This window comes from Danio rerio, chromosome 17, assembly GCF_049306965.1.
Source record: "Danio rerio strain Tuebingen ecotype United States chromosome 17, GRCz12tu, whole genome shotgun sequence".
NCBI lineage: Eukaryota > Metazoa > Chordata > Actinopteri > Cypriniformes > Danionidae > Danio > Danio rerio.
In genome coordinates this window covers 26,567,308-26,589,144 of record NC_133192.1, presented here as the reverse complement: position 1 = coordinate 26,589,144, position 21,837 = coordinate 26,567,308, and the positions used below count along the sequence as shown (strand labels likewise).

At 34.9% G+C, this 21,837-nt stretch overlaps 2 protein-coding genes and 1 long non-coding RNA gene across 21 annotated transcripts in view; 1 reads left to right on the top strand and 2 right to left on the bottom strand.

The window, feature by feature from the left end:
* Positions 1 to 367: 367 nt before the first annotated feature.
* Positions 368 to 7,725, bottom strand: cln8 (CLN8 transmembrane ER and ERGIC protein). 2 transcript variants are annotated; one of them, XM_073926846.1, is made up of 4 exons: positions 7,567 to 7,725; positions 7,028 to 7,299; positions 6,121 to 6,480; positions 368 to 1,585 (listed from the first exon to the last, which is right to left on the bottom strand). In XM_073926846.1, exons 2-4 carry the CDS (start codon positions 7,214 to 7,216, stop codon positions 1,577 to 1,579), a joined length of 558 nt encoding a protein of 185 aa, XP_073782947.1. In that variant the 5' UTR covers positions 7,217 to 7,299; positions 7,567 to 7,725; the 3' UTR covers positions 368 to 1,576.
* Positions 7,726 to 10,541: 2,816 nt separating this feature from the next.
* LOC108191553 (uncharacterized) lies at positions 10,542 to 14,802 on the top strand. 4 transcript variants are annotated; one of them, XR_012393405.1, is made up of 5 exons: positions 10,542 to 11,963; positions 12,264 to 12,308; positions 12,419 to 12,590; positions 13,037 to 13,182; positions 13,658 to 14,802. It is a non-coding gene; the product is annotated as an uncharacterized lncRNA (long non-coding RNA). The 4 variants fall into 4 exon arrangements; XR_012393403.1 differs by having other exon boundaries at positions 12,264 to 12,318; positions 13,037 to 13,177; XR_012393402.1 differs by having other exon boundaries at positions 12,264 to 12,318.
* A 2,104-nt stretch (positions 14,803 to 16,906) lies between these two features.
* The window catches only part of dlgap2a (discs, large (Drosophila) homolog-associated protein 2a), a 249,913-nt gene continuing 244,982 nt past the window's right edge, over positions 16,907 to 21,837 (bottom strand). For all 15 annotated transcript variants that reach the window (XM_073928550.1, XM_073928553.1, XM_073928556.1 and 12 more), the window contains 2 exons: positions 21,152 to 21,304; positions 16,907 to 19,595 (listed from right to left, as the gene is read on the bottom strand). In XM_073928550.1, the coding sequence (XP_073784651.1) occupies positions 19,395 to 19,595; positions 21,152 to 21,304 (354 nt within the window). In that variant the 3' untranslated portion in view covers positions 16,907 to 19,394. The remainder of the gene's footprint in view (positions 19,596 to 21,151; positions 21,305 to 21,837) is intronic.

The following is a 21,837-nucleotide window of genomic DNA, read 5'->3' as shown; positions in this document are numbered from 1 at the left end:
ATAAACAGATATTTCAGCCCAGAAAAAACAAACTAACTTAGTGCCCCATTCTGGTGAATTTTTGTTTTTTGCTTCAGAAACTCCATTTTAATGTTACCCCTCAAGTTTTCAATTGGATTGAGTTGGTCACTCAATTATCTTTTGCAAGAAACCATACTTACTTGTGTGCCGTGTGTTTGTTGAAACAGAGGCATTTCCTCTTCATGATAAGAGAAGATAATCTATTCAGGTGTGTAGATGTATTCAAACTGATCTATGCTATGTGGTATACGATAATTAGGTCCAATATTATAGTGTGCTTGGGCTTGAATTTAAAACTCTTCACACAACCATGAAATGTTTGAAAGACAATAAAATATATTAACACTTTTTTTGGGCATGAAACATTTTATTTGTTCTCCCTTTTTAAGAAGATGAAATGTTTAAATACAGAAGAGCATCATCAGTAGCTTTAAAGCTTACAGATTAGGTCTGTATTTTAATTGAAACAATAATTTCCCAGCAAATAATTATTTCAACTGAAATGTGCACCCGTCACAACACTGATTACTTAATTATACAACAACTCTGAAAACACAGGCAGTCGTTTGTTGTTACAGCAAACAGAGTTTTAAATTAACCATGAAATGTAACAGGAATATTCACACAAATGATCAAAAATGATTTTGGAATGTGCAGAGGTACACACAAAACCCAAAATGAAATGTACTTAAGAAAACAAAATTAAGAAGAAGGTTAACTAAGACAATTCTATAGTTTTGTGTCATTTTGTACCTCCATTTCAAAGAATTGTGCCATTTAAAAAAACTCACACAAACAGCATTCTTCAACCTGCTAAACAAATGTGACACATTTCTACAGTTTACACAAATCAGCACATCTGACTCCCACAATGTGAAAGAACAGGCTGAACAAAGCAGAAATGCTTCTTTTAAACATCACTTAAAAAACGAGATGAGAAACTGAAGCAGAGGTATTTTAGTAGCTGATAGCTAGGTTTAACACTAGTGAGCACTTCTATAAATAAACTCATTACCATTTAAATATTGCTTAATTTTACCTGTCACTGTCAGACAATACTGCAGTTGCTCTTTGTGTTGTCCTCACAATACCCTGAGAGCTGTTACAGAGGTCAAGCAAAGTATCACTTCAGGCATTTCTCCTTCATTCATATCCAGTAGTACTATCAACTGATGTGTAAATGCATGCTAATTTGGCACTGTCATATTTTGCATTGTCTGTTGTAATGCGCATCATGCCAATAATCTAAAGTTTCTGCTTTTAGCTCGTCAAAAACATCTAAGAAGTCTAAAAATATGAGAAAAAAATCTATAAATACATGCAGAGCAACTCCAGTTTAATATCTAGTACTTAAAGTAACTAATAGAAATGTAAAATAAAGCAACTTTGTTTACATTCCTTATCCTTCCCTAGCACACAGACACACTAACACAGACATTCCATTCTGCAGAGATAGTTTGGTTTCATTCAGAACAAACCCCGTTTATACAGAAGACAAAGAGTTTAGTCAAACGTCCTTCAACACTCACAGCCCATAGTCACTGAACACTACAGCTCAATATTCCTAAAAAAAAAGAAGAAAAAAAAAGAAAAATCCTTTGTAAAAAAGGGAAACAAGTACAACATCTGATGTCTTTGTGCTTAAGTTGACACTGAGTGGCTTTTTGTGAACTTGAGTCGACAGATCACGTTTGGTCATGATGGGGTCAGGGTTTTCTTTATCACAAGACAATGAATCAGCGACAAGCCAAGCCTCTCAGATTAATAGTAAAGCAAAGAACAAGCACATCATGGGTGGAGAGATGCTGTGCTGCACAGCCAAAGTACAAACAGCCACTCCCATAAGACACAAACACAGACAGGCTTTTCCAGGACACCGAAGTCAGGAAATCAGTAAAAGAAAGGAAGTTGCATAAAATGGATCTCATTATATTTACAGGACCATGAATGTTTCCCTGAAGACTAATAATATTAATAATCATCATAATTTAAAATACTAATAATATTTTAAATAAAGAAAAACTATTTACTTACCTTCAAGTTATTTCAAACCTCAATGACTTCCCTAAACTAATAGACAATAGAATACGAAGTGTTACATGCTCTTTTGTCCATAAAATAAAAGTCAATCGGGTTAAAGTAACAGTTAAGCTAAAAATGAGCCGAAATGAGTTTATTGTTTCTGCAGAACACACACAAAAAAAAAGATATTTGAAGAATGCTGGAAACCTGGAGCCATTGACATCAATGGTATTTCAATTCACGTTTAGTTCTATAGTGCTTTTACTGTGTAGATCAGGGGTCATCAACCTTTTTGAAACTGAGAGAACTTCGTAGGCACTGATTAATGTGAAGGGCTACCAGTTTGATACACACTTTCTAAATAACAAATTTTCTCAATTTACTTTTAATTATTTTTCATTAATAAATAATGCTATTTATCTATGTGAAGACACTGATCATGTTAATGATTTCTCACAATAGTTGTAAATAATGATTTAACAAAATTTGTATTACTTCTTTTTAAATTTTTTCCCAAATGATGTTTAACAGGGCAAGGAAATTTTCACAGTATGTCTGATAATATTTTTTCTTCTGGAGAAAGTCTTATTTGTTTTAAATGTTTAAAGCACTATTTTAAGGTCAAAATTATAAGCCCCTTTAAGTTATATATTTTTGATAGTCTACAGAACAAACCATCATTATACAATAACTTGCCTAATTACCCTAACCTGCCTAGTTAACCTAATTAATCTAGTTAAGCCTTTAAATGTCACTTTAAACTGTATAGTATTTTCTTGTCTCTGTTATTTACTGTCATCATGGCAAAGATAAAATAAATCAGTTGTTAGAAAATAGTTATTAAAATTGTTATGTTTTGAAATGTGTTGAAAAAATCTGTTAAACAGAAATTTGGGAAAAAAATAAACAGAGGGGCTAATAATTTAGGGGAGCTAATAATTTTGAATTCAGCTGTATAACTTAATGTCATTTTCAATTTTACATCAATGCAAGTGTGATTTACAAAAGAATAGCTACAAAAAATATCAGATGCAGCTAACTAGTATGTAGTGCTATGGTGAGCTATTTTTAGAAAAGGCCCACGGGCAACTCATGTCTTCCTCGCGGGTTACCTGCCTACCATGTTGGTGACCCCTGATGTAGATTGTGTCAAAGCAGCTTAACATAGAAGTTCAGTCCAGATTTCAGAGTTAAAATTTACTTGAATTTCAGTTCAGTGTGGTTTAAGCCCAACTACTGAAAGTCCAAACACTTATATAAATAGTATAAAAAGAAAATATGCAAGTCAACTGATACTTGTTTTCATCATTCTTCAAAATATCTTAAACTGTGTTCAACAGAAAAAAGAAAATTATGTTTAGAATAAGTGACGGGTGGGTAAAATTTAAATTTGGGGTCAACTTTTACTTTAACATGAGGTTTTGTTTTGGACTGACTTACACTGTACGGACAAAAAATAAATAAAACGCAGTTCCACAGAAGCAAAACAGACTCGGAACAACACTAGGGTGCTCATGTTGTAGCAAATGCTACTAGTTAGTGCTAAAACAATTTAAATCAAACCCACTAAAAGCAACAGTCTCCTCCAAACTGTATTTCCCTTGGCATTAATCAGCTTGCATGGGGCTTTTGTTGTGTCTGCTCTTGTAATGGTCCATTCTCCGGCGGAGACTGGTTGTGAAAGTTCCAGTCCACAGGATTGAGAAGCTGCAGGGTTTTCTTATGTGTCCAAATGGGGTTAAGGAAGAAGGTGAGCAGGAAGAGGCCCGTGAAGAACAGCAGTCTCTGAGGCAGCGGGATGTGGGTGTTCATCTCCTCCCAGTGATTCAAACACACCCACCACATGTAATAGGACACAACCATCCGGCAGTGAAACATGTGGATCATCATCCACTGGTTAACTTTCCAGAACACCGTCTTGGACCAGCCCGCCTTAGAAAAGGACGGATGATTATAGTTTAAAACTTAGTCTCATTCATTACAGGGTTACAGTAGCTACACTGAGAGAATAGCAGAACTTATATTTTAACTCTACAGTGACAAATGTTTGATTTCTGGTTTCTAAAATCGAAACAAACTGTAAATCTATAGAAAATCACAGAATATGATGCATAATGGGTTACAGTTCATCTGAAAATGAAAGTGTGCTCTCAAATTTCTCACCCTCAAGTGGTAAGTGGTTCTAAACCTTTATATATATTTTTTTGTTGAACAAAATAAAAAGTTAACACAAGTAGATTGACATACATTGTTGAAAAAATACTTTGAAAGTCAATAGCTACTGGTTTCCAACATTCTTCTAAATATTTCAGTTTGTGTTCAAAAGAAGAGAGGAGAATTCAAACCAGTTTGGAACAAGTGAAGCGTAAATGACAGAACTTTTTTTTTTTTTTAGGTAGACTACTATCTTAATTAAAAATCTGATCTTTGTACTCAAATGCTACAAACATGCCACTAGTTTATCAAGGTCTAAATGACAGTTCACTTGTCAATTAATCACCTTCATGCAATTTTTAACCTGTTTAACTAGAGTCAAGTTATTTTGTTTAGATTCATGTAAAGAAAGTATCTGTAGTTTCATTCAATTTCACTGTACGGACATAAAAGCTAAGGAATTCTTAAAAACATTTTTTTTTTATGTTTCAACAAAGAAAGACAGTTTTTAGGTTTGAAACAACATGAAGGTGAGTAAATGGAAACTGTGTTTTTGTTTTTGGGTGAGCTTTTCCTTTAAGTAATTTGCTCAGCAACAGTCTCTGCAAACATCATGACAACATTTAGCCTGGAAAAAATGACAGATAATTTAATGCTAACGCCCATTGTAAGATATCCTGCACCACAGCCAAGAATGCAATGCACTTTTGTGTAATTAAATAGATCAGTGAAGCATTAAATTAAGCATGTAAAAACATCTTTAAGTCATGTCAAAACTTTCCCACAGTTAGAATTATTAGTGGGAAACCCTTGATTTTTTTCTAGTTGATGTTTCAAAAAATACAAAATACAGCAAGAAGGTCGCTGGTTTGATTCCCAGCTGGATTTCTGTGTGGAGTTTGCATGTTCTCCCCATGTTGGTGTGGTTTCCTCCGGGTGCTCTGGTTTCCCCCACAGTCCAAAGACATGAATAAACTAAATTGGCTGCAGTGAGTGAGAGTGTGTATGGGTGTTTCAAAGCACTGGATTGCATCTGAAAGGGCGTCTGCTGTGTAAAACATATGCCGCAATAGTTGGTGGTTCATTTAGTTGTGGCGACCTGTGATAAGTCAGAGACTAAGCTGAAAGAATTTGAATGAATGAATATTTTCTTTCATTTACAATAAAACTAAAAGTAAAAATATTGCGTTATTGCACAGATAGCATACTATCTATGTATACAAACTATATAATACCTATATACACAAACATTTACACATACATGGACCCAAGCTATCTGAACACACCTGATCTCATAAAAGATAAAAAGACAGAAAAGCAGTTCCTCTTTCTAAGTATGCCTCATGTTACAGAACTGTAGGCGTTCTCAGTTGTCAAGCTTGATAAATTGTTGAACAGAGAAAGAAAAAATGTTGTTTTTTTCCCACGCCAAAACAGAAGTGAATTTGGCCTACAAACGAGAAAGGCATTTCAAGAGCTCACTACAAACTTTTGACACTGGGGTCCCTACAGTAAGAGCTATCACCACTCTGAGAGTCAAAAACATATATACAGGGTAAACAATATTAATACCAGTTGCTCTTAACAAAAAACTGAGGTACTATGATGTGAGACAATTAGTCTGTATGAAAAAACCTGAACATTATTGGCAAAATAATTACCTTTAATCCACAAAAAACATCCTATATACAGTAACACCTCAATATATCATCAGGAGTCGCAGATATCAATTCTGTTTTGCTTGTATGTTTTTAGTTTTGAGTGTTGCAAGTCAGTGGCTATTGGCACTTTGACTCAACAAGAACCAAAGTTTCAGCTAAAAATCTTCTTTAATGTTCTACTGAAAAAACAAACCGAGTAACAGCTATACCAACTGCACTAAATCTTTTAAATAATTTTTTCCCCTTGACCTTTGCGCCTTACCTTTAGCAGCATCCAGGATATGCATGTGAAGGGTGTGCTCATCTCCAGGAGCAGTGTCACCATAGGGAGGAAATGACCCTGCCAGTTCCACACAACCGCCCCTGCAAACCCCGCCAGGGCGAAGAAGTGGTGAACAGCTAACGGCAGGTCAAAGGAACGAAACACCACATTGGACATGTGGAGGGCCATGTTTTCAAACAGGAAGAAGCCCGTAGAAGTTAGAATGTTGAACCAGGACCAGTCTTCCTGTCCGAGAATCTTATCAGAGAAGAGGACAGATTCCTCCATGAGGGCCCGAAGACCTGCCACAATGCCCTGAATGCCAAACACAGCCCGTGTTGCAGCCAAATCCCAGAAAACCTAGAAAATTTTTAAATGGTAGAACATGTTACTGATTTTTTAATAAAGAATTTAATAAAAGGTCTATTATGATTCAAAAGAGATACATAAAAGAAGTGAAATTTATTTTATTTTAGATATTTTTCGATTAATATTCATGTTGCTTCAATGCTGTCTTATTCAAAATATTTATGCAAATAAATATTAAGTTTCACATATTTGGACAGTTTTATAGTTATCAGTAACTACAATTTAAACCCATTTAATAGTAAGGGAAAAAACACAATGTCCACAACATTCTTGTTTATCTTCCTTTGTGTTTAACAGAAAAAGGTAACTCAGATTTGGAACAAGTGGAGGATAAATAGAGGTAAATGATGTCAAAATATTCATTTTTGGGTGAACTATCTGTTTAAGTTATTTCCGTTTTATTAAATAACTATTTATTTGCTCCCAAATTTCTTGAATGCAAGGTCAGTACACAGATTGCAAAGAGGATAGAAAAAAAAAAGATTTAAAATCCTTACAAAGTTTATAAACAACCAAAATAAATGCAAATGAATAGAACCTTTTCTTTGGCTGACAATGAGCGGTAGGTCTGAAACAGCAGAGTCGACAGGACGTGACAGAGGAAGAAGATGAAGGTGTAAAAGATGAAGCCCAGGCCAGTAATCTTCAGCTGAATGTCCCAGGAGGTGTAGTCCATGCTGAAGTCCTGACCAGAGGACAGTATTAAGTTATCTGGTTGAGAGGTCATTGCTCAGCCCTTTGAATTAATGCCAGACTGCAGTATCCTCTGGTAATGTGCCACAGCCAGCTCCCATGAAACCAATTACCGGTCTAGAAGAAGAAGAACAATCATTATATCATAAAGACATTCCATTTGTTTGCATTTCTCTGAGGGAAAAAAAGCTTTGACGTTATTTCCTCTACAGGATAAAAAGACATTCTGTCCCAAAACACCATGACACTGATTAAAAGAGTCTTGATTATATGTTTGATAGTTACTGTATGTCTTCTACTGACCGTTTAATAACTAGACATCATATCTAACTTACGCTACAATCATCTACATAGTTTTCAAAAGTTTGTTATCGCTTTTCTTACCTCATGTAGACGAGATAGCGGTAAGGAAACACATTCTTCCCTGCGTACAATAGATATACAGTATTGATATTGTCTTTTGTTTTCAAATCAATAACAGCATAGTCGGCATTCCTTCACCGGGTGCTCATAACTGCCTGCTCGTTCTCACAAACCCACCGTGACGTGAGGAGGAGGAGGGACGTCATATGACCTCATGTGGTCATATGACCGGGCTCATTTACAAACACTGCTGCTCTGTCACCATCTGCTGGATGCATTCAGAAGCGACAAGACAAGTTACATTTTAAACAAGTCAACAAAAATGAGGCATTAATGATGCACAGGATATAATAAGGATAGCATTATATAAATATTTTTATAAGAAATAAGTTTTCTTTATTATATTGTTTTCTTTATAATATTATTTACTATATTGTTATTTGTACTGTAAAACATATAATTTCAAACATCTTTACAACTTTATTTGATAAGCACTCATCGGCCACTTTATAAGGTACACCTTACGAGAACCAGGTTGGACCCCTTTTGCCTTTAAAACTGTCTTAATCCTTATACCACACATAGATTCAATGTACTGGAAATGTTCCTCAGAGATTTTGGTCCGTATTGACATGATAGCATCACGTAGATCCATGATGCAAATCTCCCGTTCCACCACATCCCAAAGGTGCTCTATTGGATTGAGCTCTGGTGACTGTGGAGGCCATGTAAGTACAGTGAACTCATTGTCAAAAAAAAAAAGATGATTAGATGATTTGCGATTTATGACATGGCGCATTATCCTGCTGGAAGTAGCCATCAGAAGAGAGACACTGCTCGCTGCAGAGCCATTTGAGCAGAGCTGAGCTCCAGCGAGGGGGAGCATGAGCTCTCGCTCCTCCTCCTATAAGCTGTTTTAATGCGTACACCAACCCCACCCCTAACCCTACCCCCAGTGATATCACTTGTAGAAGAAGTGCAAGAAAGGAGGAGCGATAGCTCAAGCTCCCCCTCGCTGGAGCTCAGCTCTTCCCAAATGGCTCTGCAGTGAGCACCACTTGTCAGAAGATGGGTATGCTGTGGTCTTAAAGGGATGGACATGGTTAGCAACAATACTCTGGTATGCTGTGGCATTGACACAATGCTCAGTTGGTACTAATGGGCTCAAAGTGTGCCAAGAAAATATCCCCCACACCATCACACCACCACCACCAGCCTGAACCGCTGATACAAGCCAGGATGGATCCTGCCAAACTCTGACCCTACCATCGAATGTCACAGCAGAAATCAGACCAGGCAACATTTTTCCAATCTTCTATTGTCCAATTTTGGTGAGCCTGTGTGAATTGTAGCCTCGGTTTCCTGTTCTTAGCTGACAGGAGTGGCACCTGTTGTGGTCTTCTGCTTCCATCCGCCTCAAGGTTTGACATGTTGTGTGTTCAGAGATGTTCTTCTGCGTACCTCGGTTACTGTTGCTCTTCTATTAGCTTGAACCAGTCTGGCCATTCTCCTCTGACCTCTGGCATCAACGAGGCATTTGCACACACAGAATTGCTGCACACTGGAAATTCTGTCTACATGTCTAAATGCATTGAGTTGCTGCCTTGTGATTGACTGATTAGAAATTTGCGTTAATGTGCAATTGAAGAGGTGTACCCATTAAAGTGGCTTATAAGTGTATTTCGATTTGAAATAGAAAAGGGGCAAAAATATATACATTTGTCAAATTATTTAAGGCATCCATCCTATAAAAAAGACCACAATAAATGTTTAGAAATAGCAACAACAAAAAGTATTAAAGCCTAATAGCACAGAAGGGACTGTACTTTATTATAGCTGCTAAAGGTTTTATTATTTGACAGAAAGCACGAAGGAAAGGAAAAGGAAAGTTCACCCTATACATTTTTTAAAAAATAATTTACTCATCCTTCACTTGTCACAATCCTGTTTGAGATTCTTTCTTCTGTTCAACACAAAGAAGTTCTGACCACTATCAAAGTCAGTGGTTACAAGTTTCTAACATTTTTTAAAACATTTTCAAAAGCCACTTCCTGGGGTGGCAAACAGCAAAATTTCATTATTGGGTGAACTAGCAGTTAAACGAAGTTAGCTCATTCTACCAGCAGGGGTCATCATTGATTTATTGTAAATATGAATTAATTGGTGTGTATTTGAACAAAACAGAAGACAAATAGAAGATAAATATGTATAAATGTAAGATAAATATGAGATACTAAAAAACCTCAGTCTTCACATCCTGTTGTTTACTGATGCTTAGAACTATAATTTACATAACGAAGGTAGTAAATTTAATAGATTAAAAATATAGTGGTATCTTCCGGATTAAAGAAACTTCCTCAAATTGTGTTTCTGTAGACAGACCACAAGACAAAACTGCAAACCACACTTGTGCTAAGGATATCTGAGTTATAAAACTCAAACGTTTGGAAACACTGTTTTGGTCCGTGTAAGAAATTGAACTTTATTTACAACTTTATTAGCTTTAAAGGGGACCTATTATGCAAAAACCTGTTTTATAAGGGGTTTAAACAGTTGTGAGGCAACAGTTTGTGAATATAACCAGATTCTAATGGCCAAAATGTCTAAATTTCATTTTTATAATCACTCCATAAAAAGTCTGCAGAAACATTTTGTTTGACATCCTCCAGAGTCGAAAAGCCCCACCCATTAGGAGAAGTGCTGCAGCCTTCGATGAACATCCAAGTGGACGCACATGCGTGTGTAATTGGTGCCAATGTTTTATATCTTTATAAAATTAATCATTGTAAGTGTACATTACAACTTCTTAGTGCACCTCGGACTAAGATGTGGAATGTAGCTCGACTCAGTTTTGGAAAGAGGGCTGAAAGTACAATCTCATTTGAATTTAAAAGCGACAGTCACCAAAATGGAACAAAGTTAGTTTAGCAAAGACTTTGTAGCCGCCTGTTGCCCTCAGGGGGAATTCAAGCCGCTGGTGGGGGTTCCCAACTTGAACAAAAATAGCCTACAGGAATCCTGCAGGATTTTCATTTTTTTCTGCAGGAACCTGCTGGTATCCTGTAGGAATTATGAAATCCTGCAGGACAAATTGACAATATGTGCAGGCAATTCCTACAGGTTTTAGAATCATGCAGTACTTTTTGCAGGAATCCTGAAGGATTCATTTTTTTTCCCTTCATAAAAGCTGCTGTCCTGCAGGAATTCAAAAATCCTGTAGGACACATTAACAATATGTGCAGGAATTTCCTACAGGTTTTTACAATGGATCCAAGCAAGTGACAAATCCTGCAGGATTTTTATAATTCCTGCAGGACTTGCAGGAATTATTTGTTGTAATTGGAATGAAAGAAATTGTGTCACTTGTTTTTGGTAGCAATACAATATGAGTTATAACAGATAAACATTACAACAAACAAACAAAAAATAAGAAAATAAATACATAAATAAAGTATACAAATAGATTATAGGCAATTATAAAAATCAACCATTACACTAAACCATTCAAATTATGCATTTATGCAAACAAGCAAGCTGTACACTTTTACGTTTCATTTCTATACTTTTTTTCACTTATTAAAAATCTGTTTGGTTAGATGCAAAAAAAATAAAAATAAAAAAATAAATAAATAAAAAAACTGCAAGACCTGTCCTTGAGGTAGATATATGTTAAACGTATGTCTGTGCATTTTATGAGTTCAACAGAGTCTCTTCCTCTTTCTTTTAAAATGTTTGTTGCTGTTATCCTTTATTCTCTGTCTTTTTGACCTGAGCAACCTATTTTATTCTGTGTCCATTGCCTTTTTGTGGCAGCTGGGACTGGTGCCTCTTCATTTAAGTACACTTTTTACTCCATTTTTATTCTTTAAAAAGAAGCAGGTTAAGGTTATTGTTCAGGTGATTGGTAAACATAATGTGTTTTCTGCAATGTTAGAGTAAATTTAATTATTAAATTAATATAAACATTTGTTAAACATTTTAAATAAAATAAGATATAAATGCTAAATTGAAATTAGATAATACATTGCTGCCAATAATGTATAGGTCTATTTTATACACATAATATATTTACAATATTTTAAGTTAATAATGACTACTACTAATATATGTGTGTGTATTATTTGACAAAATGGACTAGACACATTAAAACAAACATTCTTATAAACAGATTTTTTCTTACAAAATAAATTATTTGTTTGTGGAATACGTGTGTTTTGATGAATCTGTGCTTTACAGATTTATACAGTCTTTCACGCTTAAAAAAGACGCTCCTTTTCGCCACCTACTGGCGTAACAGTGTAGTTTAAACTCCGGTAAAATGAATCATTCAGAGAAAAGATTCGATTCATTGAGATGACTCGCTTCACGTCGCCGATTCGAATGCACGTCAGTCAACTGTCACCAACCGTCTTCTGAAGGTAAAACACTTTTCTTAAGTTATTTTATCGTTAAAGTGCTCTAACAACTGCTCTGTTTTAATGTTAAATCAGTAAATTGTTTTGTAACACCAAAACAAATACCTACTTGATTTTTTAAGTCGAGATCACATTAACAATACTAGTACATTGCTAAATGTCTACTACCGCCCATCATATAAGAACTTAATTTAAAAAATGACTATATGAAAGGATATTTTTATCATTGTTAACATAACCAGTGTTTTATTTAGTATTTTTACTGCTTATAATTGATGCTAATATAGTTTTTTGTTACCTCAGAAATCATTTATCGCTGCGGCCGGACAGCAAACTGCTCTTTGGCAGGTACATTAAGGTAAAACTGTTGTCATGGATACAGTCAGCTGTAGCCATCAGAAATAATTGTGTGCATGTATGTGTGTGTTTATTTATGTCTATATATTTATCTATCTTAGAAAATGGGCAAAACATGAGTCCTAACATTAGTGGAATGGAAGGAGGAACCATCGACCTATGACATTATTGTTTCTAAAAAGAACCTACTGAAAACGAAATTTGAACCTGGGGATGTTGTGGATGTTGCCTATGAGGATGAAAGTTCACCAGCCACAGTTCTAGACATTAAAGGTAAAACGTACAGCAAACATCAAGACTTGTGATCATGAGTATTGGACAATAACCGGTTTCAAGGTTTATGTCTGTTTGGAAAAGTCATGGTTTTATAACCACCAATATTTTCTGCTATACCGTTTCCTAGGTATTTGTAAAGGTTTTTTATGTGTTGTAAAGAAATCTGTTTTTGAAACTAATGACGACAGCAGCAGTCAATGATTTATTTTAATTATTTAGCCTGACATGTTTGCCGTTCCAAAATATTTAAAATCTTTCCTAAAATATAATGTGTTTAAGTTGTTGTTTTTTACTCAGATGTTTAAAAATAAATTATTTTAGAGCAGTAATCACAATATTGTGATATTTTATCCAATGTTATCATACCAACAGAAACTTAAATCCTGCCCATGCTTTATCATGATTGAAGATAAGTATTTTCAACTTTATCTATTTCTCTTTAGAGAACAAAGAAACTCTCAGGAGGAGGATATTCAGAAGAGGGGAATTTACAGACGTAGTACAGAAGAAGTTTCCAAACGTACCAATAAAATTTATCAGAGCAGCAGTAAGGGGAAAAAGTAAATGATGAGCACAAGTTACAAGTAAGGTAATCATTTGTGCACGCACGCACGCACACACACACACGCACACACTTGTATGGACCCTTTTCACATTTGCGTGTTTTTTAGCAGCTGAAACCATCATAGTTGGTAAACTCCAAGCGCAGTGAATGAGAAAGAAAAACGACTTTTTTGACATTTGAAAACAATGTCAAATTTACTGTCCTGTCCCCATAGACACTTCATTAGATACTCCTCGCATTGTTTTTTTAATTTGACATAAAGATTGTATTATACATAAATGAATGTAAATGTACATAAGTTTGAAAAATCTAAATATTAAAAACTTTAAGGTATTTAAGATGCAGATGATCTTTAACAACACATCATAACAGTCTTGTGAAAAGGGTCCATTGGTTGTTTATGGGGATTCTTCATAGCTGTAATGTTTTTTATACTGTACAGACTGTATTCTGTATACTCTACCACTTACAGGACACTTTTTTTTCTTCTTTTTTTTAGGAAAATGGAGTAAACGCAGCCTGTTCATTGGATTCTGGTCTACTTTTTATTTTTATTTTTTTTAACAATTTTAATAAATAATTTGTGAAAATACATTGATTCATTGTGAAATTTGTCTAACTTTATGTCTTTTCTGCACAATAATCCTGCAGGAACTGTATATTTTATTAGACCTGTAGGATTGTAATTCCTGCAGGAACAATCCCTGCATAAATTTCCTTCATAAATCTCTTTCTTAAAATTTCCTTCACAAAATTCCTGCAGGTATTCCTACAGGAAAATGAGCTGGAAATCCTGTAGGATACCTGTATGAAATTCCTGCAGGATTCCTGTAGGCTATTTTTGTAAGGGGTTGCTTAGGAAACGTTTATGATAATATTCACTGAGAGTGAACATGCCTCTAAATATAAACTTTGTTAAGAAAAAAGAACACTAAATATAAATTGAATCAGTACATGAAAAACTTAAGTAGAAAGATGAACAAGAAAATGGTGTATTCTCAGTTATTGCGGCGATTTATCTCCTGCAAATGGGTCTGTGTGGATCTACAGCACGAAGATATAAGTGGCTGCTACAGGAGCCGTGAGCGCTACTGATGCTTGTATTGGCTGTTTACTCCCAAAAGTAATAAGGCTTATAACATGTATAAATACCAATGTCAAAACAACATGGTGGAAAGATTGTAGTGCTATTTAATCTGTTTTGATAAATGGAATTTCTTTTGAATCCGAATGAAAATATTTAGTCATAATTAGGCTATGCTTTGTCACAAATGCGGCGCTGGACTTATAAAACAAATCTGAGACAGCTCTGTTGGTAAAAGTTTTGTTGTAAATGTTGTGCAGAAACAATTCAAGATGACCCACGTAACTTGTTTCCTTCAAAAAATTTAATGACCGAAATATTTACAATGTATAATCATAGCAATAATCAAGTCGTGAAAAGAAACACAAATAATCCAGGTGACCCAAAACAAAGTGTCAAATTCATAACACAAATTAGTAACACAATTGAAACATTTCATGAGTACGTAAAAAATAAACTCAACCGATAGGTTTAACAGTAAACAACATTCAAAAAAGTGATTTGGAAAAGCAATGAAGCAGGTAAACCCACATTCAGCATCAGAATGGTGCATGCCACCCAAAAAAGAAAAGAAAAACAAAACAAAACAAAAACTCAACTCAACCAAAGAGGAAGAGCAGAAAAAGAGCTTTGCTTCAACAAAAGATCAATTATGTATTTATATTATATATATTTATATATAACTATTTATATAATTCTGTACAAATAATGAATATTTGGTATTATATTCACCCTTCATATAGATATGATATACAGTATAATAAATGAAAATATTCTCAGCTAAACAACTACCTTTCTCATATGTTAATTTCACTAAGATCTTTTCACATTCTGAGATTCAGGATTAATCCAGTCCCAAGAAAAAGATTCTCTACAGTAAGAAACCGAAAGCGGGGTGTCTTAGTCCAGTACCAAAGGCCCGCTGGCTGTTTTTCATATATACTGTGGTCTGGAGGGTAAATCCTTTCTTTTTGTTAAATACTGACATGATTTATTTTGATGGAAATCAATGGAGTAAATGTACATTTGAATAGATGTTTGTGAAAGCATATTTAAACAAAATGACCACCCAGTGCAACCCTTTCGAAAAAACAGAACCATCATACATCAAACAAAGTTTAGAAAGGACTCCATTGTTTTAAAAAATGGGACGTGAGCATTTTTTGATTTTCCAAATATTTGTTTAGAGGTCAGCTCACCGCAACGCTTTCAGACTGTCACGAAAATGGTAATGAAGATAAAGCATGGTGAAGAAGACACACGTGAGGATCTGTTAACAGCAGAAGCTGTTCAAACATGTGGCACATCAACATATTTGGCACATAAACACTGCCTGCATGTCTGGCATGTTTGCATATTGATAATTGAGCAAGTTAATCAGAAAGGACAGCTGCCACATTGCAGGACGGCATAATCACAACCATAATTACTCAAGATATAGAGAATAAACTTCAGAATAAAGAAAACGTGACTAAAGTAACCCATTAAGAATCAATAAATCAATTTGGCAAAACATTACATCAGCTGGTAATGCTTTGACATAAAGTTACACAAACTAAAATTCTACAGCTTTCATTAATCTTCAAATTATTTTGAAAAATATCTGGTAACAATAGTTTATGCACTGTGAACTAACATGAACTACTGAAACCACTGTATTTTTATTAACAAATGTTGTTAAAATATATATATATAGTTTAATATAGTTCATGTTAGCTATTGCATTAGACAATATTTGAAAGAGTTACCCATCAGTTTAATGTGTATTTCAACAGTCCGACAAGTTTGTAAGGCCTAGGAGAGTGGATTTCTGTAAACCCTGAGGGCCACGACTCAGAACTTTCAAATAATGATTAACAAGATAATCTATTAACACTTTCATTGATGTGAAATGAGAAGCAGAATGCCATATTGTCACTTTAGACGCTAAGTTTTAAGAAATTACTTCCCAAAATGTCCCAACAGCCAGAAGTCAGTTTCATCGATTACATGTGTCTCTTGAATGGAATGCTGTAATTGTGTTTAAACAATGACTTACAGCAGGAAGATACGGAGCAGTGACAAATTAAAAGAAAATATTTGCCTCTAACGATGAGCTTTTCTCAAGGTCATCTCGCAAAGGAAATTGAGAATATAAAGCTACAAGGAAGTGGAGTGGAAGTGATAAAACTAATCTCCTCTAATCTCTGGTCTTGTCTCCTTCAGTTGACACAGAGGCAAAAAAGGGTGGAAAGAGCGGATATAGCTTGACATCTGAAATGAAACGTAACCGTGCATGATGGGCACTGTAAGAAGATATGGTGAATTAAATATAGTAAAAAATGGCAAGAAAAAAGACTTTTAGGGGTTTTGAAACTGTTAGCAGTGACATTTACCTCAGGGCCTAAAATTAGCCTTTTGCCAGACTTGCCAATTACTTAAGAGAAAGTACCAAGCAAATAAACATGTTTTACCATTAAATGGTTCATTATTTCTTTGCAAAAAGGCAGATGTTTGGTAAACACACAGCTAAACAATGGATTATCACTACAATACTACTTAACAGTAGGTAATAATTAGGTTTATTTTAGTATTGTATAATAATATAAACTATTTAAAGGGGACCTATGATGAAAAACTATTTTTGTAAGCCGTTTGAACGGAACTGTCTGTATGTATAGTGAGTCCACAGTCATATTGGAGTGACAGAAACACAATAAGTCTCTATTTAAAAATTTCCTGACATTAAAATAAAATCCAAATCGCAGTGATTTTGAGGCCCACCACAATGTGACGTAGGAGTGCGGTTTTTCCCGCCCACCAATTGATTGACAGGCGCCATGTTTCTATAATAACACGTATACACATGTCCACAGAACATTTTGTTTGGCAAATAAACTAGGATTAATTTTTTTAAGTTTTATAAGATTAAAAGATTTTTATAACTGAGTATGTTTGCAATAAAGACAGTCGAATTGCTGTAATTCTTAACCACTATAATCACCACGGCTGCATGGTGTCAGTAAATGCTAATATGTGTGGGTATGAGTGTACTACAAAAGGCATTTGTGCAAGACTCATCATTTCAGAAAGGCTTGAAAAAACTCTACTACAAATACATTAAATAAACTTAATTGCCATTTTTGACCAATGAGCTGTATTTCAGCTTCATCAGACTCTGTCTCTGTCACTGACTGCTGTCTATCTGAGGCGCATGATGAGAAGCAGACATGCATGTGGTAACAGTGGGCGGGGAAAAGCAGCTCATTTGCTTTTAAAGCTACAGGCTACAAAATCAGCTACAATGTATTGAGACACCAAACTGGGCAGATTCTGGGGGCTATAATAAATAATCTGATGGGTATTTTGAGCTGAAACTTTACATACATATTCTGGAGACACCAAAGGCTTTTCTTAGATCTTGCAAAAGAGGTAAATAAGGTGCCATTTAAATGCGTATTTTAAGCAACTCATACACACAGCACTTGCAAATGCTGAAACACTGAAAACATTGCTATTGTGAGCTGCTCACGAGATCACAGTGCTGCGTTTCTAATTACATTTATTTCATTACAGCACAGTTATTATTACAATTTAAAAATAGTGCTAAACCACATTGTTCTTTGACATTGTAAAAATAAAAAAATGCAAAAATGGCAGATATCATTTACTGCGCAACTAATTTTTTGCTTTCATTTGGCACTTGGCAGGTGTTAATTTTAGGCCCCACTTTTTACGCTTCATATTACAGAACAAGTGTTAGAGCTGAACTGCTGGACGTCAAACAGGAAGTGGTATCATTAGTGAAGCACTTCGATGAAAAACAATTTTAAATTAAATAAATCCAACAATTGTATAACAAGTCAAAGTTGGCTAACCTTTGGTTATGATCATGTAATATAATCAACCATTCTCTGTACTGCAGTCACCTTTTTGTACAAATGCCTTCAAACTGACTTGAGAACAGTTTGATTATACTATTAAATCATTCTCACAGATGTGCAGTCTTACAGAAAAACCATCCATCACCAACCAGCAAGTGATCAAGATAATAATGGGTACACCGACATCTCCTTCAGCCCAGACAGAATCATTGATTCTTTGTCAAGACGTACAGAAAGGACATAAAAAGCATATTTTTGTGCAGAGAACATGGGTCAGACATTTGATAACAGCAGATTGAGAGAAAAACTGTTCAATAAAATAAATACAAACCGATGAATGGCCAAATGAGGCTGCAGAAATGAAACATTCAGAGACGTGAAATGACAAATCGATAGTCACACAAATCCTTGCAATTCAACTGCAACAATATCTTTTAGAACTTCATTTCCCTTGGAAATACATACAAACACACATTTAGAAGAAAGTGCAAAATGCATTTTTGAACCTTTACATTGTTGATTTTAGGTTTGAAGCAATTGCACCCAAAAACATACAGCAGCTCCTCTAGAATGACAATCCATCAGCATTATATCTGTAAGTACGAGAATAATAAAAACTGATCTCTTGATCTGACAGCGTAAACCCTCATTCTGAGATTGAAGTTACTCCATAACAGTGTAATGTGACTTTTTTTTTTTTAAAGGCTGTGACTGTCCGTTCTGGCAAGCGGCTTCAGTCTGAAATGTATGATTGAGGTATTTCAGCACTGGCACAATGCTAACAAGAGACAAAAATACCACGAACGTCACTAAAAAAACTGAACTACGATAATGGAGGGAGAGAAATTAAATGCAAATGAAACCAAACAGGATACAAACTAAATACTTTTCTTCAATCCAATGAAAACAAATGAAAACTTTAGATTTGAGGCCTCAAAATGTGAATTTTCAACTTTGAAAGTGCTAAACGGATGTCATAAAGACACAAACAAAGAGAATATCAAATTGAATGTGTTTCTCAGCTGTGATTAAAGCTTATATGTGAAGTTTTGCTTCGTCAGGCAACACTGTTGTCATGAGGGCCTACAATTGCGATATGTTGTGCAATATGTTTTATTGTGGGGAAGTGTGAGTCTCCCTTAATAGGGAAACTTCACATAGATGTAACAGGCAGTTCGGAAACCAGGTATACAAAAACCTTAACCCTTGTCTCGGACGATTAGCCTGATGATTGTGTCATGGTATTGAAAATGATGTTGACGATATGATAAAGCTGTTCCCTGTGTCTCTCAAAGTCGTGTTTGGGCCTCTGGTATATAGATCTCGATGCTGTCGGCTCGCTCTGATGCTGAGTTTTGGCGGAATGAAGCTGCGCGTTTGGCTGCCATGAGGCGCCGTCGTGCCTCTATTCTCTGACGGTCTGGGAGATCCAAAGATTTTTCCCTTGTCACACTCTTACGTAATGTCTTCTTTGGTACTGGCGGCGGGAGCTAAAACAAGCAATATCCAAACACAGGATAAGAATGTACACATACTGTGGTCACTTTTTCATTGCAATTTAGGTAATATCTGAATTGCAATTAAAAATGGATTTGTACTGCAATAGTGTTTTTTATTATTATTTAATAATAGCTGTTTTCTAGTTTAATATGTAAAATGTTATGACTGATTCCTATAATGGTAAAATGGAATTTTAAGAAGATTTTGAATCTTAATTATATATTTTAAAACAATGATTCTTTTTATAATATCTAAAAAAACACATAATTATTGTGTTCATTTATTTTGAGAAAAAAAAAATTGTTACATTTTTAAAATTAAAGTAGTAATAACAATAAATTAAGTATTATTACATGTAACTAACCATACATCTAATCCTCATCATAACTACACAGTAAGCACTTACTTAAAGGGGTGGTCCAAAGTGTATTTTTAAGGCTTGGTTGTGTTTATAAGATGCAAAGCAATGTAAGCTCATGCTTCGTTTGTAAATATATCTTGCTTTGATTATATAAAGCTACTGTACTCAGCTAATATGAAAATGACTGTCATATTTTCTAGTTCCTCTGAAAGGCTGAACAGCCACATAGAGAGACAATGCAGCGCTGGTGAAGATTGGGAAGGTTTACAAGGGTTTGACAAAAAAATTTGAATTTGTAAATTGTAAGCGGTGCCAAACAGCATTTCTAATTGTTAACATCCATGTTTATGTCCTTGCTGCAACATAGCACTAACACTAGATACTATGCATGTAACAGTTCAATTTTAACAAATAAAAAAACAGGTTGTGGCTCACAATCCACAGCTTCGTCCATTATGATTGGAGCTGATTCTTCTTTGAGGAGTTATAATCAAATCCAGTACTGAACTGGGAGACATTCTAGAAGCTGTCCTTTGTCAAATGCTAGCTATATATTTTTTATAATTCTCTGGAACCTAATTCAAATTAAATTGTAAGCACTTCTCTCTTTGTGTCGTGTCCCTTGGAAGCCCAAATACAGAAACAGAAGAAGCTCTATGAAAATAGCAGCATTTGGATGGCATTTTAGCTTTCACTGCTATTACATGGCAGCACATCTGGCCATGGCCCTTTTGTGTGCGGGGTGTATGTGCATGGTAAATGGGCGTAGCCTGAAGCATTTGTGATCTCAATAACCTAGATGTATTTTTTTGTAGTCCTCAAACTTTGTTTGCTGTGGGCTTTGCCATGCTAACTTTGTAAAAGCCAATGTCTCCCTTTGCACTGAATTTTGAGCATCTTACATTCAGAGATGTTGTTTATGTTCATTCAGCTACATTACACATCAACTAAAGTTTAAAATATGATATCTTAGTGGACCACACCATCAAGTAATTAGTTAAAATGACTGAGTAAATACAGACTCAAGCACACTGTTATAAATAAAGTATAACCAAAAAATCCTATAGACTCCAACTTTTTGAACAGCAGTTGTACAACATTTCTTTTATATGTATAGTGTGGAGCACGGAATCAGGTTTGATGGCAATTATGACTAGGATGATCCTGCACCTAGTCGGCTCTCACCTTCTTTACTGGGCTGTCAATAAGCCTCCAATCATTGGACTTGATCTTTTGCAGCTCATTGAACTTGGAGGTAACATCATCGATGGAGAGCTGCAGCAGGTCCCAGAACCCGGCAAGGTCCTGAGAAGTGGGCCGAGGCATGGCACTGGGGTCCTGCAACACAACCCAACATCTATAACACAATACTAGATAATTAAAATATGAATACTAAACATAACTGAATAGAAATCCCATTAACAAATAAAATCACACCTTATTTAAGTACAATTCTCTGTATTAGCAAAATATTAACTATATTTTTTGTTCGCCACAATAAAATTATTAATAGTTATTAATATAGTAGTTGGGTAGGATGAGAGATTTAGAATAGAAATCATGCAGAATATGTACTTTATAAGAACTAATAAACAGCCAATATCTTATAATAGCCAGAATATAAACTATTATAGTTAATAGTGACAACTGGTACTTCAACTAACATGTTATCATAAATAAATAATAACACACTGAATGCAACACTACATCATGTATTTGCTAAATTCTTTCTAAAATTGTTAATCATTTTCTAAATGTCAAGGTCACTGCTTTGTCGTATTTGTGACCCTAGACCACAAAACGAGTCATAAGAGTTCATCATGTCAAAACTGATATTTATACATTACCCTAAAGCAAAATGAACAAGCTCT

Excerpts from the sequence above, each read along its gene's own strand:
- cln8 (XM_073926846.1), bottom strand. The coding sequence starts at position 7,216 with ATGACCTCTCAACCAGATAACTTAATACTGTCCTCTGGTCAGGACTTC. Across the intron at positions 6,481-7,027 it reads CATTGTCAGCCAAAGAAAAG|GTTTTCTGGGATTTGGCTGC; the intron begins GTTCTATTCATT and ends AAAATTTTCTAG.